Genomic DNA, 27,779 nt, shown 5'->3' with positions numbered 1-27,779 from the left:
TCCTTGGAATCACGACACTATACTTGAGAATTAAACGAATTAATACAAACGTTTTAATGCGACTCAACCTCAAGGAACCTTTGAGGAATGTAAATTGTATTTTTAATTACTTATGTGCAATTGAGGTGTATGTATAAATTGCTTCCACATTATTGTAACTTTGATGATTTTTAAACTTATTATAAAAAAAAATCACTAAACATTGTAACATGTTAGGTTTATTTCTCTTGGGTTCCCAAGTGAAGCTTTACAATAAGGGTCCAATCTAAATACATTCATTCAAAATAAATATAAAATTTAATAATTAAATTCAAATTACCTTAATTAAATCAATTATCCCTACAAGAGAAGTAAGCTTTACCTCAATCTAAATTGCTCTAAACTCATTGATGGTACCAAACAAGTGCTTGAATCTGTCCCAAATTTATTGAGAAGTAGAACACTTGTCAAGATGAAACTATTTTTTTTCTAAACACTCAAAGAAATTAGACCCATGGCTTCATCCATCTTATTCATGTGCTATAAAGTTGTATATTGACACTAAAATACTGGTTACACTATATCTAAACAAGACTACAAATCCTTTGAGCAAAGAAGCCATGAGATTTCCATGTGTGATAGTTGTGTGGTTTTAGAAGTACTAGACAAGAATAGGTATCAACAATTATTTTAAGAAATTATTTTTTCATTCTCTAATATAATGATATTGTAACAAAAATTAATGAGGAAAAACCACCCAAAATGTAAAAGAATTAACCCCAACTTGTAGAAGCAATGCATATACAAGAATAGAGATTTTTTTTAGTTGAGTATCATAAATACCTGGTATAAAATACTGGTGAAATGATAGATAATCTAGAAATTTCTTAAGAAGAGCTTTTAGGCCCTTCTTTTAGATAAAAAAATGAAGCTATAATGAGCAATTTACACCCCCCCCCGAGAAGAGAGAGAAAAGACTGTCAGGGCCTCCAAAAGGCTTAATTTTTTATTTTTTTAAAATAAATTTTCAAAAAATGGCAGAGCCTAGGTGGTGTCTTGCAGGTGATGCATTGGCCATATGTAGGTTGTTTGGAGGCATGGTGATAGCATGGCAGTAATGCGACGGTGGAGTAGGGATGACTGAAACTATTGGTCATTGGCAGTTTAGCTATGACCACCTGCAGTTAATAGAAAACCATGACTAGTTAACAAACTAAGGTGGTTTCTTTTAAATTGCTTTCATTAAAAAAATCATGATTTTGTAATTTTTTTTGCTTCAGAGTGTGTGCCAGAGGTCATACCACTATGGTATGCAATTGTTTTGCCTCTCGAGTCAATGTTGTCCAAAAATGACTAATTTAATATGAAAATGGGGGTTTTGACACCTTCTAAATCCAAGCATAATGTCTATTTGGCTGCAAAATGTTTTGAAAATTAGACGCCCCCTATTTTCATAGAAAATTCCCAAAAAAGCTAGGCCTACTATGTAAAAACCTTGTTCTTATTTGTAACCAAATAAGAAGAAGCTATAGCAAGTTAGGCTTTGATACCATGAAGGATTTGAGCAATACAAATCCATAAAATCCAAAGAACAGCGGCATGTAAGAACCTTTCACAAAGCAAAAAAAACAAAGAAGAGACAAGAATTTTTCTCTGGGAATATGCAAATTATATTATCAAACTAAAAGAATGGGAGATATTTACAAAATATCTCCTTATAGAAGGAGATCAAAAAACATAAAAGGAAAACCATAAGAGATAAATGACATTTAATAACTACTAATTAATTATTAAATGGAAATGGAAAGTGCATAAAGTTAAATCCTAAGAAGGGAGTAAAGGTAATTTAATAAATGAAATTAAATGAACCCTTTACTCTAACAAAAAATAGAGAATAAAAACTAAAGAAATTTGCATCATTATTTTATGTCCAATTGCAAGATACAAACATAAACTACCATGTGGACACAAAATTTAATAGATAAAACTCATAACTTCCAAGAAAATTACCCTGTTAACAATTACATTAACAAAATACATGATCAAACACAAAATTAAATAAATTTGCATGATTATTTTATGCTCAATCAAAAGATACAAAATTAAACATAAAATAAGATGTTGGCACATGAAAATGGATTAAATTTATCATTCCCAAGCACAAAAAAATCTGATACTTGCATACCTGGTACAAAAATACATGACAACACTGAATAAACATAATAGCCATTGACATGTTTTTTTATTTATAGTTTTCATGTCCTAAATGAATTATCCATATGAACTAATAACCTAATCAAGTTTTAACCTAATCAATTTATCTACTACTACTTCTACTACACAAAGAGAGAGAGAGAGAGAGAGAGAGAGAGAGAGAGAGAGAGAGAGAGAGAGAGAGAGAGAGAGAGAGAGAATTATGATTTATTTAATGAGTGAGTTTGTGTGTGTTTGTCGTTGAGAGAGAAATAATCACAAATATGTTAACATTCATGTTTACCTATTGATTGTGTATTTGGAAAACAATTACAACCTATTTTAGACTATGCCTAATTGAAACTAATGGAAAATAAGATTTTTATGTCATAGGAATATATATCTACACCATGTTGTAGATCACTTCAATATATTTCCAATGTATTTTGAACAGAGTCAATCAGACTCTATATGTGAAAGTTATGGCCTTTAGAGTAAAGCCTACTTTTAGTTCTTCTAAACCTTATTGGGTTTTGAACAAGGAAATTTTACTACTTCAAAACTTGTTCAGGTTTTGGATGCATTATTTTTTCATAACCTGATTGGAATTTTGAATCCAAAAAACTAAATTGGGTTATTTTAATTCAAATAATTTGATCAAGTTATGGCTTGGTGGTAGGCTAGGGAAACAACCCAAAGGCTTGGGAGACTATTTTCCCTCTATTCTTTTGTTCTTTCAAATGCTTTTGCATCTTCTAAAATGAATTATTGTCTTCTCATTCTTTAGGTTTTCTATTTGTGAAATGGGTATCTCTAAAATAACCACCATAGTCTTACACATCTTCTTATCTTTCTAACCATATAATTTATCTTTTACTTTTTGGACATCATTAAAATTGTAAACTTTAATTACTTTTACCAATCCCTTGACTTTCCTCATAAACATAAGTCTAAAATTATTTTTATAACTTTTGATATACTTAACCAAATTTTAAATAAATTACATATTATTATTAGAAACTTGATTCTACACACTTCAAAAAAATGGTTTCCATTTTTTCTTGCAAGCAAATTATGCCTAGCACATGAACAAGAACCAAAATTTTAAGATGTACCCAGTTCAATAAAAAAAATTTAAAATACTCATTATAAAATCATAAAAGAATATTAAACTTCTAGATATGACTCTTAATGATCATTCTACCAAAGGGATTTGTAAAATACTGAATATAACTATGTCTTTTATGTTACACATGAAAACAACTATATTATGTTTTCCAAAACAAATCACAAACTCTTTTTTGTGTGCACAAGTTTTGACCCACATAATCTTATCCCTTTTGTAAATATTGTAGTAGTTTAGAAAGTAAATTCAAACAACAATTTTTTTAATGTTTTATACATCTTGTCATAGCGAGTGGATGACCCTCAAAGGTCTCATCCAATTTTAGGTTTACATGATTTCAAAAAAGGTTTCAACTTATACCCCACTTTCTATACACCATCATGGTGCACTCATCCCATAAGTATTAATTAAATATGCTAAAACTATGTTTCTAGTGTTAGGTTAAAGTGTTTCATTAGTTTAGGGTTAAGATTGTATAAGGATTAATGTTTAATTTAAGTTAGGCATGGGTATAATGTGTGTTATATGATAAATACTCAAGTTAGGGTTATAAATAAATTATAATTAGGGTCTAAAAATAGTCTCAAGATCAACATTGGCAGTCTAGGTTAGCATTTAAATAAGGGAGATCTTCAAGTCAAGGTTAAGGTTAAATTAACTTTATAGTCCAATCATACTTATGGTTATGATTTAAAATTAACCTTATGATTTAAATTAGTAGTAGGGTTCTATTCGAGTAATGATTAGGCTAGGGAATTGTGAGTAAAAGTAGGTTAAGGTTAGTCATGTATCATTAGAGAGTAAAGGAAATAGGGATAGGGATAGGGATAGTAGTGGGTCTTAATAAATGTTAGCATTCAATTAGATCTAAGTTTAAGGTTAGGCTATGTACATAAGTTATTATTTTAGGATAAATCTTGGGGTTATGCTCAAGGTTGAAATAGGGTTAGATTTTTTATTAGCATATAATTAGGGTTAGAGTGAGGGTTAGTGTTGTAATTAAGAGTTAATATCATAAAAAAGGTTAGTGTTTGTATTATAAATTATTGTTAATGTGTGGGGTTATAAATAGGTTTAGGGTTGGAAATAGGTTAACATTATAGCTCAAAATGTTTGCTTCTAATTAATGTAGGTTTTGATTAGGTTTAGGATTTCAAGATTCAACTAGCATTATGGCTAAAATTATGTTTCAATTAGGTTAAGAGTTATAGTTTTATTGAGTTCATAATAAGTATTAATGATGGGTTAATATTTAGGTTGGACTCTATTTAGATTTTAAACAAGCTTATGATTAATGTGTATTTATGATTAAGTTAGAATTAGGGTTTTTAGCATAATTACTTGGTGATTATTAGAAACATAGAAATGAAGTTTATTACGATCATTGTGTTAACTATCATATATAGCTATATATTAAGACAATTAATTAAAAATAAATAGAAAAATAAAATTTGTAAAATTATATTAATAAAATTAAATGAAAATAGTTGTAAAAAAAAATACATCTTACCCATGCTCGACCAAGTGAACCCCACAACCCGTCATTGGTCCTTTTTTAGCCCCATTTGTACAAAGTGAGGGGCTATAAGGTCCCTTTTTATCTTTATATCCTGAGGGGTGCTCGATCAATGGGCACTTGGTTGAGTACCCCATGACATGTAACCTCCAATTGGTACCCACATGGGCTCAATCAAGATGTACTTGGTCTACTATTACTTGGTCGATTATTGCATGATGACTCTCCCAAAGTGTGACTACATTCATGCATTTACACTATTATTCTTTTTTTTACCACCCTAGCCAAAAGGTGACCTATTAAAGACCCTTCCCTTATGTTCTTTGTTTGTTTGTGATGAGGACAACCTATATCGTAATCTTATTCATCATCGATAAGGATTTTTGCTTAATGGGTATTCTAGAAAATACATCACTTAAGCCTTTCATCTTTCCCATTCCTATTTCATTAACATCCAAAATCTTATTTCTTCTTATCCTTTGATTTCCTTTTTATTTTCCTCCACTTTTTTCAAGGCATCCCTCATAAAATTACCAAAGTTCTTCATAAAAGAGTCCTTCAATGTGCTTGCAAACTATTTTCTAATGTGCCTAATTTTTTGCTTCATCTTTAAGACTATGGACATCCTATCCAAACATATAATCTATAAAGTTATTTTTTCAAGTGATTTTAGCCATGCATTGGTGAGAATGCTCACTCTTTCATCACTAGGATAAGTGAATATGGTGTCAGCATCAAGCATGAATTTGTGTACAGGTCTCTAGCACAAAACTCCTCTAAAAAGAATTAAATTTGTCTTGAGAGAACCCAAATCATGTTCAAGGAGGATAGTATCTTCAAGCAGATACTCAAGGAAGAAATTGAGATCAATAACCATATCTCTAACCTTAACTATGATGGGGGATGATCCTTAAACCCTTTATGGAATCGACTTTTATATTTCTTCAATAACCATTGCCAGTCTCTATCTTATGTTTTATCTTTTATTTTACCACCCCCTTCCCTTGTGTTTCCTCATTCTCCTCTTTCGTTCTCCCATTATCTTCCTTGTTGTTTCCCTGCCTTATCTTTATTTTTCCTAGAGACGACCTCTATTTCCTTTTGTTTTTAGTCAGGTTTTATTTATTTTCATTTTTATTAACTTATTTTTATTGTTTACATTTCTAATTTTCTTATTATTCTATTGATGTTTCCTTTTTCCTCTTTCTTAGGTTATGTTTGCTTTATTTTTTACTAGTTTATATATATTTTTATTAAATATTTAATTTAATTTATATATCTACTATATATCTTCACATTTTTAATTTTCTTTTTTTTTATTTGTAAATTAATTTATTTTATGTTTATTTTCTTAATTTTTTGTTTTATATTGGATTATTTATTATTAAATATTTTTTTGTCCCTATTTCTTTTTAACAATTCTATTTCTATTTTGATTTATTTTTATGTATAGATTGGTTCTCTCCTATTTATCTACATAGGCTATTTTTAAAAATTTCTCATTTTTTTCCTTTTTTTATTAATATATTATAACTTTCATGTTTGTTTCATTCTCTTCAACCTCTTCTCTTTTTCCTTTCTATTCATTTAACTAGATTATTTTATCATTTTATATATTTTAATTTTAGTTCAAAATTTATTTGAGTTTTTTAAGGTTTGTTTTTTTCTTCTAGTTTCTTATTGATTTTTTCCTTCCTTCTTTTTATTTTGAGTTTCTTTAGTTTTTGACTTTTCTATTAATAGGTTATTAGATGAACTCTAATTCATTAATTACAATTCACTTGGTTTGTTTCTTTTATATAAATATTAAGTTTTTCAAAACTAAATAACAATTTTTAAACTTTTTAATTGTTTCTATATTAGTTTTCTATTTTTTCATTGATTCTTTGAATTAATCTCTTCTATGTGATTTATGAATGTTGAGATAATTATTTTTATTGTATGGTTATTTTATATAATTTATTTTTAATGCCTAATTTTATGCACATTTTTTTGACTAGTACTATAGATATTATGATTCAATATATTTTAAAAAGTTGTATGAAGCATTCTTTTTTGTAATATTAAAAATAAAACATTAAAAATATAATAAAAATTGATAAAAAGAATGTAATTGAATAAAAATAGATTACTCAAATATTAATATATATTTTTTAGTTATTAATATCATGATTATTATTTTGTATTATTAAAAAATTTAAATTTAAATATTAAACATTTATAAAAATAAAAATTTAAACTAAATACTAAATAGTTTTCAAGTTTTTTCTACCATATTTTTCTTTGTCTTGTCTATTTACCTTTTACTATAACTTTGTAACTTTTATGTATATTCATACATTTGTAATTCAAAATGTGTGTAATTGACTAACGTTTCTTGTTAGTTTGGTCTTTAATATATTTTTCCTAAGCTATTAAGTTCTTGGTGGTGTTAGAACACCAAAATTGAACATGGTGAATTTGTATGCTAAATAATTAATGCCGATAGGCATTCTTCAATTGTAGAATGGGGGAGTGGGATGGTGTGAGCATGTTAATGTTAGCTTTTATTCTTCTAGGTTAAATTTGACAATCATCTACATGTGAAAAATTTAAATCTTATTATAAATAGAATATAATTTTAAAAACAATTTAATAAATACCACATAAAATATTTATTTAAATTACAATGTTTGGAACACGTCAAAAATTTAAATCTTATTATAAATAGAATATACTTTTAAAAACAATTTTTTAAATACCACATTAAATATCTATTTAAATTATAATATTTGGAGATATAAATCATCCATTATTTAAGAAATTAAATCAAAAAGTTCAAGTTAGTAAAAAGCTAAATAAATGGAGATAAAGGAAATATAAATAATTTTAGATGTAGTAAATTAAATTATAATTATTTTATAGTGGATATCTATTAGCATTTCTTTAGATAAATTTATTTAAGATATCTATAGTAGTTTCAAATTAAGATGTAATCCTAATTTTAAATTTGATTAACTTTTAAACTAGACAAGTACTAAGCCACTCAGTGACACTTTTTTTAATTATCTTTCCACTATCTTGTTGATAATGGATCATTAATTGTAGAAATCTTCAAGCACCAAGTTTACATTGATGTTTATATGTTATAAAAAAACCTAATTTTTATTTTCTTAATAACTAAATTTATTAAATTTCACTAATATAATTAAAGTTATATATCTCATAATTAGGGTTGGAAGCCTAGATCAATTGGCAAAAGCTTCATGTGGTATATTTCATGGTCTAGTCTTCTCCCAACCAATAATGTACTACATAACATGTTACATTATCATCACCATTCACATTAAAAATGTTATCATAACATATTTTATAGTCCAAATTTACAGACAATAATGTTTTAGAAAAAATAAACATTAATTGTACACAAATTAGCTATTGATTAATTACATTCATTATAAGATACTCATTTCTTTATGCCACATCAATCTTTGCTCCAATGTAATTTTCACTAATATATCTTTAAATAGCCTAATTTCTATATAATGATGAACCTTTGTGTCTCATTATTATTATTAGTCCCACCTATCTAGGTGGAGACTAATGTTTTGGATCACTTTTTGTATTAGTTTGCATGGGAAAGTGTGCATTATGAAATATTTTACCAATGCTTTCTAATGTTTGATAAAGCTTTTATTTTTATTTTGAATTATTTTTATAATATTTCTTTTTTCTTATTGACTCTAGACAATTATGCTAGGGTTTTTATTATATTTTGCACTCCAAAATTTAAAAGAACTGATAATCAATGAAGAAGTTTCTAGAAAAAAAATTATGAAATTATCAGAATGCAACAACTCTAAATCCATATCACAATTCATATGTAGAATCCACTAAATCTTTCAATTGTAGTTATTGACGGCCTTTTGGGAGCACTAGCTAGATCCCTACTCTCGAGATGTTTTGCCCAACTTTTGTAAGGGATTTCAAAAAACCCTCTCACATTTTGATGTCCTATGAAAGGCCAACACACTACATATTTTATCTAAAATTTGAGGTTTTCAGTATATCAATTCATTTGAATCAATTTTTCCCACCCATCAATTTAGTCTTCACTTAGAGGAAAAAGGCTAAGTAGAACTAGAACTAGAATTTGGAAAGAAATTGAAATTGAAACCTTATGCCAGAGGCATAGGAGGGGCAAGTGCAGAGAAACAATTTACCTGTTTCCAACAAAAAATTGAGTTGAAGAGATCTAGTGGCTAGACTAAAAGCAATAATAGTTGAAAAGGCACTAGAAAAAGAAAAGTTAGCGGCATAGATAGCTGAGCTATTTCCAGATTCAGATTGACATTAAAAATAATAATTGCTTTCTATTGCATACAGAGTCAATAGATTGAAACCAATATTAATTGAAGAAAATAATGATTCAAAATCATGCAACATGGAATTAATCTCATCCTTATCATGTTCTTAGCACAAACAATGAGCTCCCATTTTGGCTTTATGCCTATAAAAACCAAAATTTGAACCCTTAATTTTTCTCTTCTTATGGATGTGGATTAGGTATGAATAATGGGTTTTTTCATCCAAACTCTGCAAGTAGCACAATCTTGCATTTATGTGGTTTTCTAGGGCCGTGTCTACCACAAAAATGCTTCTAAGATCTTAATTTTTAGAGAAAGGCTCTACAATATAACTACCTTAATTGTAATTGCATGAGATCTAATAAGTGATGCCTTGGAAGTAGAGATACAGTTGGAAGTAAAACCTAAAAAAGACCATAAAGATAAAAAATTGAATTAGAATAGGTCACAGAATCCCTACGAAAAAATTACAGTCACATTTCAAAGTGCCAAAAATAGGTTCATGTTATAGGAGGCAATCTTCAAACTATGGTAGACAACAATATTATTCATTCTATAAAATGTAAATGTGAAGATGACAAGATAACCTCAAACCAGTCATACCTAAAGTCACCACTCTGAAAATAATTAGCCTATTTGGAAAAAAATCTACCTACTATAATATCACAAACAAATTGCATGGGAAGTTACTATCAGAGAGCTATGCACAATTGAGTAGACAACTTCTGCAAACTATGTAAATAACATCAACTAGAAGCTAAGTGTGTAGGTTTTCAATGGCTTTCTTCAAGCCATGTGAATAACATAGATGGATTTAGGATCATTATCAACATAAAGGGCACTCTGAGTAGTAACAAAAGCAGACGAGTGCAAGGCGCTACATAGAAGAGACTGAGTGGGAGGTCTAGGATACATGAAACAAAATAAAATTGAATGGTAAGCTCCCTGTAAGTAAATTTCATGGAAGTGCTACACGTTTGCTAAAATAATTGTATTTGGTAGATCAAATACTGAGCATGTAGAAGCATGTGGAGGAATATTGGTTTACATTGTATGTAGCTCCATAGACACCTTGTTCTACAAGTTTATATAGTATAGACTGAATTAGTTATTATTTCGAAATGAAAATAATTAATATAGTACAAAATATTATTTTAGAGTTTAAAAATGCACTTGGGCCCACACTAGCATTCATGGAAAATAAAATAGTATTCTAATCTAGACGAGTATTATGTTACTATAGAATGTAGATATTTATGCTTTTAAAAAGTACTTTGTAACTTCAATTCAAGTACAAAAACTTAATAATTTATACTATATTTTAATAACTTTCTTTCTATAAATTTGAATAATTCCATTTAAATGAAGTAATATTAAAATATTTTTAAAGAAATAAAACTGATAAAAATTCTATATAATTTTATTTCAAATGATGAAAATTTATTAATATTTTAATTTATTCATATAATTAAAAATTTGATTTAATTATAACTTAGATTGATTTGCCAATAGTGGCATGTTGTGATGGTTAAGTTGTTGCGTTGTTATCCTTGCCATCCAGGTTCAAATCTCATGGGGATGAGGTCCCCCGTTTGTGGCCTCACTGGTTCATAGCTCCAGGTCAAAGCGTTGGTGGTACCGGTGGGCATGTCACGCCAGCGCTACTGGTCACGTTAAAAAGTTTACCAGGCGCATTTGAAAAAAAAAAAAAAAAACTTAGATTGATTTTTACATTAAATACTTGTCTTAATTATTGTCATGAGTTAAAGTTTTTATCTCAAGAATGATTGGTTAAATGCATTAAGTAAAATATATATGTTTAAAATGTCAAATTTTTAATTACCAAATATATAATTTAAATTATACAATATTTCTACTAAAAATATTTTAAATGCATTTTAAATTAGAGTATAATTAATTTTTGTTATGTAGATTAATTTTTGAAAATATATTAAGTATAAAATTAATTGTATATAAAGACAAGAGCCTCAAACACACTAATAATTTGTTAGCCTCTCATTTTGAGTGTGAGCTTATCATATAAAAATAATTACCCTAAACAAATAATAATAATAATAATAAATCTAGAATTCCTCCTATTACCCATAAAAATGCACATGTTAACATTAATAAAACATTCACTATCCTAGCACAACTAGCCTTTCACTTCATGATTTGAATACAAAATGAAGATATATTAACAAGGGATGTGGATTATTATAAAGAATGTCAAACATTCAATCTACAACCTAGCTTCCTCTCTTCAACCCAAGGCATGTGTACTTATCATGTAAATAACTAAGAGAACAAGAATTAGACAACTTCAAAATGAAATAAATTAACTTTTAGCTCATGATTTGTTGAAATTACAAAATTTTAAAAGTTGATTTTTTATTATTTTTTATATTAAACAAAAATTTAAGCTTACAACTTTAAAAATATTTTAAATTTTAAAACTTAAGAACATGGGAGTAGTGAATCTCAGAATGAACGTTAGATAGAGAATCCTTGAAAAAAAAAAAAGAAATTGTTATTGAAACGTCAAATTATTATAACATAATAGGTGTAATAGATTTTTTACAATACATTATTTTAACTTTTTTTTTTATTACTATTACTATTTAATTTTATGTTTAAATAATGTCCATATAACTTAAATAAAAAACTATTATCTATGAAAGAATCTTATGTTAAAAATAGTTAGAATGTATCACTTTAGACATTATAAGTACTCACAATTTTTGAGAATATTATGCCAAAATATAATGTTATATACAAGATATGCTTTAACATTTGTAATTTTTCCTCCCAAATTTCTCTACATATTGACTATAAAACTTTGTCTTCTACAATATTTCCTTTTATTCAACACAATGTTTAATATTGAAATTTTATTTATCACTTTAGTTTTTTTTGTTAGACAAATATTTTATCAATTTTCTCCTATTCAAACAACTATCTAAATGGTCCATAATTCTCCTTTATTACACAAGACGGGACTATAGCTTTACAAAGCTTTTTTAATTGTACTTTATTTTAATAACGCCTCCATAAAAGGACCCCGAATATAGCACCCATAAATAATATTTAGTATGAAGGGACCTTAATTGTTTTAAAGGTTATAAAAGTTTTCTTTGCTTGACATTTTGACGAACTTTAGACATTATCACCTTTAGCTTAAAGCTTTAACGTGATCCCAGAATCATTTTTTATATTTTTATTACTTTTAATGGAGACATTCAATCTATGCCGTGTCACAAATTGATTTTGATGGTGCAGTCCATGCAAGCATACTTTTTTCTTTTCATTTACAACCATGAATATGGCGTATGTGGCAAATGAGACCCGCAAGCAATGTGAATGATTGAATCTTCACATTCAAGCCAAGTAATTATTTGCACTGAGAAAAGTCCAGCTTATCCCATCCACAAATAGTTCAATGGAGGACCACACAAGATATGCTTTACTTTTCTTGTTTGAAATTTAAGGTGATGCTCTTTATTACTTTAAATTAAAAATTCCGACAGTTACCCATGTGCCATATAATTCAATCCAATTTATTTAGAGAATCCAAAGGGGGCCAGCATCAGAAACCAAGAGAGCTAAATAAACATAAAGTTATACGACTGAGTATATTATTGAATTTGTAGTATCAAGAGACATGATGGGCTTGTAGATATCTAATAGATCAAACTGCATTAGAGATTAATATTGCCTAGTGAAAGACTGCATCGAATAAAATATGTAGCGATCATCACAAGAGATCCATCATTTGATTCGTCATGTCAAAAGCTGGCAAATTCCTTGTTCATGTTCCCGCCTTGGGAATGTTAGAAAGACTGGGCTGTCAGTCAATATTCTTGAACCAGAAGGAAACCAAACAATTCCTCTCCACATAAAATGTATCTTGTGCGATAATTAAGAACTAAAAGATTGTTGAGCAAGCCACGTGTCACTTTTTCTATGACATGACAAGGAAAACTTATAAGAATCTCTGGTGTGTAGAACACGACGAACGCATTGCATTCACCCATCCATTTCTCTTATGGTTTGCCACGACACGCTTGAAAAGATAGTTCTAAAAATCTTGCTTTTCAAGTTAAATGGTTGCATATAAATAAGAGTTCAAGTCCATGACAAATTATCGAGCCTAAAATAAGCTTTAAACATAGGCTTTATTGTCTTTTTGAAGGTCTTGATTAGATCTTTTGAGAATTGATGGCAACTCTGCAAATGGTGCCTAAAGTGGGAGATGAGATTCGGCATTCCAGTCATCCGCAACATCCACTGAAGCTAATCTTTGCACCATATTTGTACACCTGCAGCGGGTGTAAGGAATATGGTACCGGTCTGAGGTATAGGTATGAGCTTCACGAAATTTCTTTGCTTGCAAAGTTTCACAATGTTAAACCCATCTTTGATTTATTTAGAAAATTCTTTATGTCACTATAGGCTTAACATGTTTTGTTTACAACAACGTTTATTTGCCCATCTCCATACTAGTTAATTTCTAATGTAGCGGTGGTTTCTAAATAAGTTGTTCTTATTTTGGTTGTTCATCATGAACTAGTATTAATCTCATTGTTGTGTTTGCAACAACTTGTACTGGGTATTAGTCTCATTCTCCAGTTCTTGATGGCTTAAACATCACACACTAAGGCTTGATTCCTACATGAAAGTATTAAATAGTCAGAGTTGACTTTCTTTCTAAGCTTAATTTCTTCCTTAGTGTGGGATGTTTAAGGGTAGCCCTCAAGTTCATTGCTGCTAGTTGGTTTCTACAATAAGATAGTTTCGAAATAAATTGTATATGGTAAGTTCCTTAGAACAAGCTAATATTAGTTACTGTTGTATTACTGCTTTCTAATAGATATAATGAATAAGGTTGCTAGAAAGCAACTAGTATTAGTCTCATCATTGTATCTACTATAGCTTGTATATAGTTCATACTAATGCTAGGACATTTGTAGCATACAAATTGTTTCAAAAGAGAGTTCGTATAGGAAAGTAGAATTAATCAATAGCTCGTTTGTATTCATCTTGATGCTTATATGAACTCCATACATTATCACATACCCTCATTCCCCATCCGATATTCTTGATACCAAGTAAGCACTTGTTCATAATATTTTATGATGACAAATTTTAGATAATATGATGCATCTAAATTAACACTAGTGTGCTTTTAACACAGGTGTGGCAAGTGCGGCTTCCACATGCACGAATTCTGTGCAAAGGCTCCACCCACGACCTCTCACCCATACCACCCGCAGCACCAGCTGGTCTTCCAAAACAAGGCAGGCGGTTTGACAAAGTCGAAATGCGAGGTTTGTGGAAGGGCTACAAATGGCTTCGCCTTCCGCTGCCCAACATGCACTTTCTGCATTCACCCATGTTGTTCTCAACTCCCTTCGGAGCTCACATTCAAAGAGCATCCTCAGCACCCACTGAAGCTCTTATCTGTAGTCTCCGGCAGCACTCCTTACACATGCAATGCATGCAACAAGGAGGGCACCACGTGGGTATATTACTGCGCTTCTTGTAACTTCTATCTCCATTCCTTCTGTGCAAAAGGTCTGATAAGCGGCCTCCAGAAGCAAGGAATCAGTCCACCGCCTAAGCTGAGCAAGCTTGGAAGGGCTGCTCGTTTTGCTTCTCAGGTTGTTCAGATCTTTGTTGATGGGCTCATTGAAGGAATCGGCGAAACAGTCGGAGACCTTATTTTGGACACTATAACACGTGGGGCTGTTCTTCCCATCACGGATGGTGATGGTAAACATGGCCTGTTTTAGGGTTTCAATCTACGGCCTTCCTTCATTCTTATTTGGAAGTTGTGACCTAAAGATATATCTTTGTATTCTGTTGTCGTTGTTGTTGCCTATAAAGATATATATGTCTGTATCTAGTGCTTGTCGTTGTTGTTGCCGACTCATTATCGCCTTAATTATTCGAATTAAGATGGCTTGTGAGCTACTTAGGATTTGACTCGGGTTGTGTAATTACATCATGGTTGTACAATATTATTTTGCTACTATAACGGGTTTCTTCTTTATTGAAAGACTCAAAAGCTTATGTGGCAATGTATGTGAAAAATCAAACTATTGCAGTCACTGATTATTAATCTCCTATCACAAATGATTATTAAACTGCTGAAAATAAATTCCCAGCTAATATCAAAAAATAACACAACTGCAACTTCACTTAAAATATGGAAAGAAATGCGCAACACAATGAACACAATATTTTCGGACAAATTGTCCCTGGAAAAACCCCTAAGGGAAAACCAGTTCTACAGATGAGAAATTATATTAAACTTCAGCAAATCAAGAGATACAAAATTCCTTGCCTCACACTGGCAGAACTTCGACAACCTCCTAATTTCTTCCGCTGATATTTCTCACTGCTATCCCTGCGCTAACACTGCGCCCTTGCTAACACTGCAAGACTGTTTGCTAACACTGCAAACTGCTTCTCCAAAAGCTTCCTTGCTAACACTGCAAGACTGTTTGCTAACACTGCAAACTGCTTCTCCAAAAGCTTCCTTGCTAATACTGCAAGACTGTTTGCTAACACTGCAAACTGCTTCTCCAAAAGCTTCCTGCCTTTTGTGCCCTTGCTAACACTGCAAGACTGTTTGCTAACACTGCAAACAGCTTCACCAAAGCATCACCGCCTTTGCTCTCCAAATGCCCCCTAGACCCCTTTTTATACTACTCTCGTTGGTAAACCAACGACCGAGATTAAAACAAACCAACGGCTGAGATTAAGACAACTCAACAGCCAATAATAGAATTGGTTGCAAGGTGTCCAAAAGGGAATCTCTAAAATTAGTAAATAATAACCATTTACTAATTTTTGGCAAGTGGACAAACAGCTGTCCAAACCACCCATAAATACAACCGCTATTCATAGATAAGGATGAACAGCTGTCCAAGCTACCCATAAATAGTGCTGCTATTTTCGGGTCAGAAATAACAGCTGTCCAACTAACAATAATTAACACTCCCTCTTAGCGAGGAAGCTATTCTGCATGACACCCATCTTATCTCTGAAGAAGATAAATTTGGCCTTTCCCAAAGCCTTCGTCAGAATGTCTGCTACTTGCTCATCTGTAGGTATGTATTGTAGTCGAACAACTCCCCTTTGTACACAATCTCTGATGAAGTGATATCTGATATCTATATGTTTAGACCTATCATGAAACACTGGATTTTCAGACAACTTGATGCAACTCTGATTGTCACAATGTATCATAGTAGTCTCAACCTTCTGACAAAACAAGGCTACTAACAACTTCCGAAGCCATATAGCTTCACATGTCGCCATGCTAGCTGCTATATATTCTGCTTCTGCTGAACTTAGAGCCACAGACTTCTGCTTCCTGCTGAACCAAGATACAACTCCTGATCCCAAGCTGAAACAACACCCTGAAGTGCTCCTTTTGTCTGTTGTACTTCCTGCCCAATCTGCGTCAGTATAGCCTATCAACCTAATACCTTCACCTCGAACATATCTGATCCCATACTCGACTGTACCACCCAAGTAACGTAGCACATGCTTAGCCGCTATCCAATGCATTCTCTTTGGTTCAACCATGAACTGACTAAGAGAGTTTACTGCAAATGCTATATCTGGTCTAGTGTTGACCAAATACATAAGCGTACCAATCAACTGTCTATATAAAGTGGGATCTACATCTTTCTCCTTAGATGTATCGTCATGCTCTGTGCTCACCTCCGGAACACCTGTCACGGTCTCACGAAGCAATCTAAGTGCTCCATGATGAATATGGCCCATCCTCCTATGCCATAGCTCTCCAAGATCTCTAGGATTATTGTTGCTCATAAGTGCCTTAGGAGTATCAAACTGCAATCTATAAAGGCGACCACTCCTAACTCCAATAGTTATGGGTGATTTCCAATCCTTGTGCTTAATCAACACATGTGTCCCTCTAAAGAGTACATTATACCCCCTATCCTGAAGAACAGATACAGAAATCAAATTCATACCTAAGCCCGGCACATATAACACATCATGAAGAGGAATTATCTTTCCATTCTCCCTCTGAAACTGAACAGTCCCTTTCCCAACAGGGTTGAGTTTGGACAAGTTTCCCATAGAAATCTAGATGTTGGTGTCCTCCTCCTTGTAACTAGAGAAGTACTCTCTAACTCCTGTCATATGAAATGACGCCCCACTATCTATATACCAAACACACTGTGAGGTTGAGCTAACCATACAAGCTATGAGTACAAACTCATCTTCCATTCTGCTGGAGAGTTCTTCTGCACTTGCTGAAGCTGCCACCTGCTTCTTACCCTTTTTCCTCTCTGGGCAATCACTGACATAGTGGCCAAACTCATGACATCCAAAGCACTTGACCTTAGAAAGGTCCTTCTTCTTCTTTTCACTTTGTGAATTTGATCCTTTGCTAGATCCCTTCTTTGCTTTCCCTTTACCCGCTAGGGCAACGTTCTCTTGTTCCACCTCATTTTTCTGACTCTTGTTGGCCCCATTGACAAGACTTAGTCTAAACTCCTCCTGAGTGAAATCAGTCCATAGTCGATCCCAACTCGGTAAAGTATCTCGTCCACTGACAACTTGAACAAAGACACTCCATTGTTTAGTAAACCCATTTAGGGCTATTCTCACTAGCTCATCATCACTAGGGCTATCTCCAACAGCTGCTAACTCATCCTTGACAAGTCTAAGCCTGGTGAGGTAACTTGTGACATCTTCTCCCTGATTTATCCAGGTATTCTTTAGCTTCTCTCTGAGAATCAACTTCTTGTTAGTGGTAGCATTCTGGTACAGATTTAGAATGGCGTCCCACATCTTCTTTGCTGTATCTAGCTCCGAGATATGTGGAACAATATGATCCTTGACACCATCAAGGATAATCCTCCTCGCTTTGGCATCGTCCTTCCTATATGTTGCAAGCTGTGTTGCATCCGTTGGTACAGGTACACCACTGGTAGCATAATCCTTGATACCATTCTCTTCCAACAATAAGAAAATTCTGGCCTTCCAGACACCAAAATTTGAGGCACCATCCAATCTATCCTGATCTCTCAAACCAGCCGAAGCCATCTCAAGGGTTTAAAGCAATAATAAATCTAAAGAGATCAAAATTTCTTTCCTAGGGCAAAACTCTTCTACCCTTAACAATGCTCTGATACCATGTGAAAAATCAAACTATTGCAGTCACTGATTATTAATCTCCTATCACAAATGATTATTAAACTGCTGAAAATAAATTCCCAGCTAATATCAAAAAACAACACAACTGAAACTTCACTTAAAATATGGAAATAAATGCGCAACACAATGAACACAATATTTTCGGACAAATTGTCCCTGGAAAAACCCCTAAGGGAAAACCAGTTCTACAGATGAGAAATTATATTAAACTTCAGCAAATCAAGAGATACAAAATTTCTTGCTTCACATTGGCAGAACTTCGACAACCTCCTAATTTCTTCCGCTGATATTTCTCACTGCTATCCCTGCGCTAACACTGTGCCCTTGCTAACACTGCAAGACTGTTTGCTAACACTGCAAACTGCTTCTCCAAAAGCTTCCTTGCTAACACTGCAAGACTGTTTGCTAACACTGCAAACTGCTTCTCCAAAAGCTTCCTTGCTAATACTGCAAGACTGTTTGCTAACACTGCAAACTGCTTCTCCAAAAGCTTCCTGCCTTTTGTGCCCTTGCTAACACTGCAAGACTGTTTGCTAACACTGCAAACAGCTTCACCAAAACATCACCACCTTTGCTCTCCAAATGCCCCCTAGACCCCTTTTTATACTACTCTCGTTGGTAAACCAACGACCAAGATTAAAACAAACCAACGGCTGAGATTAAGACAACTCAACCGCCAATAATAGAATTGGTTGCAAGGTGTCCAAAAGGGAATCTCTAAAATTAGTAAATAATAACCATTTACTAATTTTTGGCAAGTGGACAAACAGCTGTCCAAACCACCCATAAATACAACCGCTATTCATAGATAAGGACGAACAACTGTCCAAGCTACCCATAAATAGTGCTGCTATTTCTGGGTCAGAAATAACAGTTGTCCAACTAACAATAATTAACAATGTATGACTACAAATTTCATCTTGTAAATAATGAGCTTGTGCTTTTTGGGTCAATTGTGGCCTTTAATATCTTCTTTTGTAATTTGGCTGTCGAACTAGTTCTCGAAGCTTCACTGGTTTAAGGGATATTTTAATCAACCTGAACAATACATTAAAAAACTTGGAATCACTTGCTTTTAGTCGTCTCTCAAACATATCATCCCGCTCATCAATTAACATCATTCATATGATAACCTAGTTAGAGAATGGTTATTTTTGAACATAGACATTTTGTAATGAATCGAATGACATGTAGTCATTTCTTGTACAAAAGACCTACTTAACTCTTATATTACACGCTAGCATAATGATTTCTCACAGAGAATGTTTCTCGTGTTCTTCATAGCTGGTATCTTTGTAGTAACTTTAATATTTATTCATTTTGAATGGCTTAACTTTCCAAAAGTAATACGACTCAGTTTTGGTGTTTTTTGATTTTTAACATTTATTGTGGGTTAATTATTAATATTTTAAAGTTATGCATCAAATATCAATAGAGATATGTGTCTAAGTGATAATAGTAATGTTTATTTATTTTAGTTTTTTTAATTTACTTAAAAATACTGATTCACAAATAAAATCTTTTAGTGATAAGATTATAGTTTTTGTCCACCAATTAAATACTTATTTTATTATTAATTTCAATGAACCCATGGAAAAAAATCAATAAATTTTCTAAAACTATATCACCAAACATAACATATGATGTTTTAAAGGAATTATAGAAAAAGACTTTAAATAAACTCATGAAACCTCTAACATATGTGATATGTAGTTTGATTATCGAGAATTTTCAGTCAACATTTCCTTGACATCATGTTGGTTGAATACATGAACTTATAATATAGGTTTATATTGTTTTGAGATAAAAATATAATAATGATATAAGCTAAAATAGTATGAACATATATGAGGATGAAACCTAGATGTATATGAAGTTAGGGAATGGAATACAAAATGTATTTTAAAGTTGTAGAGTAGAAGTACTATATGAGGGGGTGCGGGGGAGGGAATTAGGGATAGAAATGACTTATTATTTCTCAAGGAAACATAAAAATACTTTGTAGAATTTTGTTTAAATCAAGTACATGTCATACTTTCTTCTTACCATTTTGATGTTAATAAATATTACTTTCAGTTGTCAAAGAAAATCATAGATTGAGTGGAAAGTTTAAAAAATCTAGGGTTTCATAGTTCTTTAGAAAGATATTCAGTTTTAATAAATTGAGTGAATTTAATTAAAGGATTATTGATTGCTGATTCTTGAAAGAATTTCCTATGTTAAAGAATGAAATCTCAATATGTAGAAGTTCAATTGATAGTAAAAATATGAGAGACAAAATGATAATATCCTCAATTGACTAGATTCAATAATGATCAATAGTAATGGCTACAAAATTAGTTGACTACAAAGTAGAATTTTTTGAATATGTATGCAATACATGAGAACTGAAAATGATGCAAGAGATAACCTATTAACTATATAAGGTGCAATCACATGTCTATGAAAGGTAGAACATCCTCCATTATACAAAAAGGTATGTGTGCATGTGCAACAATGGAAGGATGATAATGTGATAGGAGAAATACGTGGACATGAAACAAAAAGTGGTATGAGATGACAACCAACTTCACCTCAAGTGGATTTCTCTAACACCATGTGCTAAAATGAAGTGTAAACATGTATGTGTCTAAATAAGATCTAATATTAAAATGAGTTAACCTAAATAAGCTTAAGTAAGTGTAATTAGTAATATTTATTTAAACCAACACCTGCCTTTAAATGCAACTTAGGGAAACACACTTAAGAACAAAAAGCTTTATGGTAATATATAATGGATCCTGGCTACAAGTCTAGTAGAAAATCAAGTAAAAAAAAGGTACAAAGTAAATACAATATCACATAATGGGGAGAGGGAGAGAGAGAGAGAGAGAGAGAGAGAGAGAGAGAGAGAGAGAGAGAGAGAGAGAGAGAGAGAGAGAGAGTCTCGTTGGACAAATGTGCTCGAAAAAAGAGAGATAACATATAGACAAGAGACATGGATGGATGGAGTAGACTACCTATTGTGACATACATCATCCATGTAAATGAAGAATCCTAAAATAGAAGAGAAAAAGTAAAAGAGAGACTATGCAGCCCCTCCCCCCCTTGATGACCACCCTTAAACATGACACACTATGGAAGAAATTAAGATTGAAAAATATAAGTCAACTTTGACTATTTAGCACTTTTAACCTAGGAATGAAGCTTAGTGTGTGATGTTTAAGCCATTCATTCCTGCTGAGCCAAACGTAGAATGTATACATTCTTTTACTTATTATATTGTACAATATTAAGTTTAATTTACATTAGTAAACTACCACAATCTATTTTTACAGTTATGAAGTTACTAAATTACTTATGACTTTTGTAATGCCTATTCCCAGGTGATCTTGTTGATTGAATTGTCATCAAATATAATTCCAAAAATATGAAATTTTGATCCAGTTTTGAATACAACTTGGAAAATATTGAGTTTGAATATACTACTTCAAGTGGTATTAGAGTGTTACTTTATCTCTACTTATGGTATGTTAGTATAAAGCTTATTTGATGGAATGAGGTAAATGGAAATGTCAACAATAATGGGTAGAGCACTACGTTACCTCCTAGGACTTAAATACATTATTTCACATGTTATTACAATGTGTAATGATGTAGTGATACACTACTAAGAAAGAGCATATGCTAGTCTAAGTTATTATATAGTTCTCTACACATGTTTCTAATGAAAGACCTAATCAAATTTTATTGTGTGTATGAGTTATGCAAAAAAAATGTCACTTAAACTATATTTAAATTTTCATATCTCTATATGAACAACATTGCATTTGACCAGCATTGACATTGGATGTCGCAACCCATTACAACTTTCATCCACTTGTTTGATTGCCACCTAGAACCTGTCAGGGATTTAATGTTTAAAAAGTTATTGAATTAGAAATTATTCCTGTAAATAAATGATTAAAATTATTGGGAATGTCGGCTACATATAAAAAAATAATGGGGTGTCAGTTAGAGAGAGACCACTCCCTAATGGAAAGAATGAATGTAGTAAAATCACTATGAATGGTGGGAGGAGAAATATGAAATCCAAAAACTTAGTACATTCAGCGTATTCACCACCAACTCATGATAGAAGAGGAAATAGTTATATAGTTCTTTGGATGGTATAAACTGATAGGAGAAGACCTATCTAAGAAGAAAGAGACTCCTATGCAATAGCTTCAAGAGGGAGGCTTCCATCTTTCTTTTTTTAGAAGACACACATAATATTCAATAAAATCAATATGAATGGGGGAAATTGAAGGAAGAGAGACAAGGATTAAAGTGGTTGGTGGAGGTTCTCAAAATATGTTGGAGATGATCTATCTAAGAAGAGAAAGACTCCTACACAATAGCTTCAAGAGGGAGGAATCCATATATATTTTTTAGAAGACACACCTAATATTTAATAAAATCACTATGAATTGGGTGAATTGAAGGAAGAGAGACAAAGATTAAAGTGGTTGGTGGATATTCTTAAACATATTTTAAAGGTGACCTATCTAAGAAGAGAAAGACTCCTATGCAATAGCTTCAGGTGGGAGGCTTCCATCTATATTTTTAAGAAGACACACATAATATTCAATAAAATCACTATGAATGTGGGGAATTGAAGGAAGAGAGAAAAGGATTAAAGTGGAGGTTCTCAAACATATTTTGGAAATGAAACCAGTCAGAATCCATCAAATTTAGGAGACACATCTTTTAAATTGGTAAAAACTCTTGATGAATTATGGTTTGTTAGTGATTTTTGTTGGAGCCTCAATTCAACAATCTTTCTTGGGAATGGTATGCTTGAGGATTTCCATATTCTTCTATCATTTTTTAATTTCTTTTGTAATGGAAAAGTGTGTATAGTATCAAGGACCTATAGTGATTGCAAATGTTAGTTATTCTCCCATAGATTCTTTTGAGGCTAGTGTATATATGAAATATCTTCCTTGTCAAAGTTAAACTAATTATGATAGTAATGTATGTTAATCTTTTTTAGGAGAAAGTGGGAAAACCACTAAAATATATTTATAAACAAGAAATGACCTATTTCAAAGATTCAACAAGAAAAGAAATAGGAAGATAACCCAGTACCCTTGCTAGAATACAACATGAAGAGAAAGAGAAGATAGATGAAGAAGCTAAACACCCATCAGAAAGTAGGGGAAGAGGAGCTGAAAGAGGAGATCAACACTTATAGTTTGAATAAAAAAGTTCAAAATATAATAAATTCCCCAATTCACAAATCAATTTTGAGGTATAATCTTCTGAAAATGATTCAATAAAGTTTCCATCACAACCAAAATTTGATAAAAAGTCAGCCACCTTGTTACCTTCTCTAAGCATGTGTGTGATGCAAATATCCAAAAATTAATGAAGTAATTGCCAAATCTGATTCATAATATATTGTAGCTGCCAATTGTGAATATTCTTGGTCGTGCATGCATTAATTACCACAAGAGAGTCCAATGTGGACTTTACAATAACCAACCTTCTTTACCAAAACTAGACCATGAAGAAGTGCATTTTCCTCTACCATGTTGTTTGTGTTAGGATATATGGGAGCAGCCCTAACTACCAATAGCTTGCCTAACCAATCTCTGATACAAACACTAATCCCAAAGATATCAAGATTACCTCTTGAAGCTCTGTCAGAATTGATGTTAACCTTACACTTCCCTTATTATTATTTTGAGCCACATTTTAACTTAGAGAGATGTCCTCTTTTACTACTAAAAATGTTGTTAGTTGATCTCCATTACTAAGAAGTGTTAATCATAGCATGTCTCAGACATTTCTCCCTCTTTTTAGCATTATTGTTTTCTTTTGATCATTTTTTCAGCCACCCCATGGATTGATCCATCCCTATCTAAAAGATATGCAGAGATGCTATCTTTCAAGCATTGCATATCTTCTTCCCTATTGTTTTGCATACCAAGTTTTCTAGATGTCAAAGGTATAAGGAATAGTATAAATGGACCACCAAAGTATTTAGTGATAAATACTTTAGTGATAATATTGATGTAAATTTTGGTTTAAAATAAAAATTATTGTAACTTGAGCCATAAGGACAAAAATTGATTCTAATATAGTAGTGATATTAAATGTCTCTTCATGACAATCTTCTTGTGGAAATATCTTGAGCAAAATATATATTGTCTTATCCATATAGGTGTTCATATTTTGTCAATGAAGACTCTTCTTTAACTCAACCATTTGAGAATTGTAAGTGAATTCAATGGTAGTGTGCATTGTCATTATTTGGATATTCTCTTTTATAGTGTCTATAAATTTCAATTAAAGCACATATTTTGTAGCACCATTGTTGTCATTCTTTTGAAATTAACATAGTTGATGCGGTGACATAAGTTGTGCATAAAGTAGTATTTCATTGATCTCTTATGACTTGCTTCTGTCTCCAATGTCTAGTAATGACAAATGACTATTATTTTTATCACCTATGAGATAGATAATGTAGAAATATAATAGCATGTAATGAATGTCCTATGTGGTCAAGTGAACAAAATTTAAATTTATGCACTAATTTTGCATTGTAAATGCATATCAAAGCCAAACTTGGAAAAAGTGTGTAACATGTCTTATATGAAGTATGAGCAAGTAATGACCAAAGTTTCTCTCACTATTAAAGATGAACCTTAAATTAGAGATATAGAATCAGTAAGTGTTTATGAACTATTTCTTATGATTCTTGAGATAGCTCAAAGAGCTTGTGAATGAGATTTCATTTTGATAGAACATTAGTAAAAATATACTTTAATTCTTTTTCTTGTTTGCATGATGGTTTCCAAATTTAAGGTTTACTTTCTATGGCAACTATTCAATGCAAAATCCATTTCTTGTTGAAATTTAGTTATGTTTTATTGAACATTTCAAAGTACGATTTTTTTGTTCAAACTTCAGAATAGAGAGCTAAGATTTCTTTGTTAAAATATTGTATATCTAGCATAGATGATGTACTTGACAACATTTTCATCTTTTTCCCTTGTGAAGTGTTCACTTGTGAATTAAATAATGTGTAAAGAAATTAATTACTAAATTGTTGTTTGGGATAGCTTAAGAGCTTGTGTTAAATTGAAAAGACTATGTGTTACATAGGGAAAATAGACTACATAATTATTCACATAATCATGTACTTACTATTTGTTAAGAAAATATTGATACAAGTATGAGGATGTGTTTCAATCATTGTTCTCTCACTAATGTCAAACTTGCTACTTGTTGGTAAGATAACTACTTAGTTGATTTGAGTACTATCATTTGTTTGATTGATGAAGATGACTTCATCAAATGACATAACAAGAGAACCTAGAGGAAATGTTGAATAATGGTATTAAAAAGGAGTATAAAGATTAGTTAAGAAAATGATGATATAGTGTATTGTTTATCTACTTAAGGCTACAAAGATTGGATACACTGATTAAGTCTAGAAGAATAAGTACGGCGAATTGTGTCTGCCAAGCTTGACTGAGTGTATAGTAGGTGTTGATAAAAGTTAGTGCAAGACAAAAAAAAATCAATTGGAGTTAAGCAAAGTTAATATTTAGTGTATTTTAAGTGAACATAGTGTAAGCAAAGTAAAGTTTAGTTATTGTTGAGCATTAGTTAACTAGTGTCAACCAAGTCGAAGAATGATATAGAAGTTGAGTGAAACAATATTGATATTGAGTGCCAATATTCATGTTAAATCATGAATTTGATGAATCTAAGCTGACTATTTTATTCTCTTGAATTGTGTGAAGCATACATAGAAGATAACTATGATGAGCTAGTGGCACAAATTTCAAGATAACCTATTTTGTGGAGAATTCAAGGATGATTAAGGAAGAAGATTCTAGAGGAACCAAAAGGAAAAGTGGCTAGATTCATTATATCCTACCTAATTTGACCTAACCCTAAAATGGATGATTATGGTTAAGAAGAAAAAGATCTTAAATATCTATTTATAGAGAGTGTTGGTTAGAAGCAAAGGTCGTCATGTGTGAGAACCTAAGGAAGAAAACAAATCTAGGGTATTGTTTTATTTACTAGCTGAACAAAAGAGACTGCAATTGGCATTCAAAGCAAGAAGGCTTAAGAGTATGAATGCTTGAAGGGTGAACAAGCTATTAGAGTTGAATTGTGAGAAAGCCAGGTAGAATGGAGGAATGAAAGAGAGATCTGTAATTTGTAAGTGAGTTATAATTTGTTATTAGGTCAAGCCTCACTATTACTTCCTAATCATTGTATTAGTCCAGGGTAAATTCTTTGTATTAAGATTGACCTAATAGTCATTTGTAAATCCTTTAACTAGGTGAAATTCCAAGCGAATGATCAAAAGTCATCTAAAAAGGCTCACTCTTAATATGGTGATTGAAATCCTCTAACTAGGTCACATTTAACAGTGTGTATTATGACTTTTAATAGGGTTAGCCTTTCATAGGGTATCACTTCAGAAGACTAAGAATTAGTAGCATGTTACTAGTGATTTTTCCCAAATTGGGGTTCCACATAAAATTCTTGTGTCAAATGTGTTATTAAATCTATTATATTTCATGTTTACATTTATTGAAAGTTGTTTTGACCTAGGACAGTAACCTAAAAAGTTTAAGTGTTGTAGGATCTAATTGATGGATGCATAGTAATGTTTTATGGATATGGGTCTACTAAGCATTGAAAAGTTTTAATTGTACATCTAGACCTTGGATAAGTGATTCACAACCTATCTCAGTTATTCTAAAGAATTGTAACAATTCATATCAAAGCACCACAGTGCTTAAGAGGACTAGTTTTGACATAGGCAAGAGATGAATAACTAGGGCCAAAGGCTCACCTAGCTATCCAAACCACCCTGTAAGAGTTAACACAATGGAAGAAAAAATAAGGAACAACAACCAAAGGAGTAAGAAGAGAGAACTAATTTTATTGATTCATCAAAACATCTTCATACATGCCCATCTATAAGGCCTTCTAGGTTATAGCCAATTACAATTCATTCACATTCAAAGATTCAACTACAAATTCACACTTTCAGTTCTGCTCTAAAAAATTCCTCTTCTCCAAAAACTTCCTAACTCTAAGCCTAAACACTCTATATATACTTGCCAAAATGGCTTACAAATTATACTAGAACATTACATAAGAGGAGGGCCAACCCAACAACAATCTGGACACATCTTGAGAAAAGATCTTGTTGCCCCACTTTTACACCTTGTCCCAATTTTACAAAGTGGAGTAGATCATAGTCTTGTTTGGTCTGGTCAAGTCAATAGGTCTTTGCCTTCTTAGGTGAGGAGCTTCTTCATCGGGTTTTCACCTGTAGCCTTCCTCCGTATCACATATGAGCCGGGTGGGTTGTTCCTTGACTATTATAAGTCGGAGGGGTAGTTTAGATCCTTACTCGATG

General features: G+C 31.7%; 1 protein-coding gene across 1 annotated transcript; it reads left to right on the top strand.

Moving 5' to 3' along the window:
- The first annotated feature begins 13,286 nt into the window (after nucleotides 1–13,286).
- Nucleotides 13,287–15,061, top strand: LOC149563572 (protein VACUOLELESS GAMETOPHYTES-like). Its single transcript, XM_089826775.1, has 2 exons — nucleotides 13,287–13,521; nucleotides 14,355–15,061. Exons 1-2 carry the CDS (start codon nucleotides 13,379–13,381, stop codon nucleotides 14,950–14,952), a joined length of 741 nt encoding a protein of 246 aa, XP_089682901.1. The 5' UTR covers nucleotides 13,287–13,378; the 3' UTR covers nucleotides 14,953–15,061.
- Nucleotides 15,062–27,779: the final 12,718 nt, after the last annotated feature.

Source organism: Cupressus sempervirens, chromosome 4, assembly GCF_028749045.1.
Source record: "Cupressus sempervirens isolate cs-2001-9-10 chromosome 4, ASM2874904v1, whole genome shotgun sequence".
NCBI lineage: Eukaryota > Viridiplantae > Streptophyta > Pinopsida > Cupressales > Cupressaceae > Cupressus > Cupressus sempervirens.
Note: the sequence above shows the minus strand (reverse complement) of the source record. Positions and strands in the feature narration are given on the sequence as shown.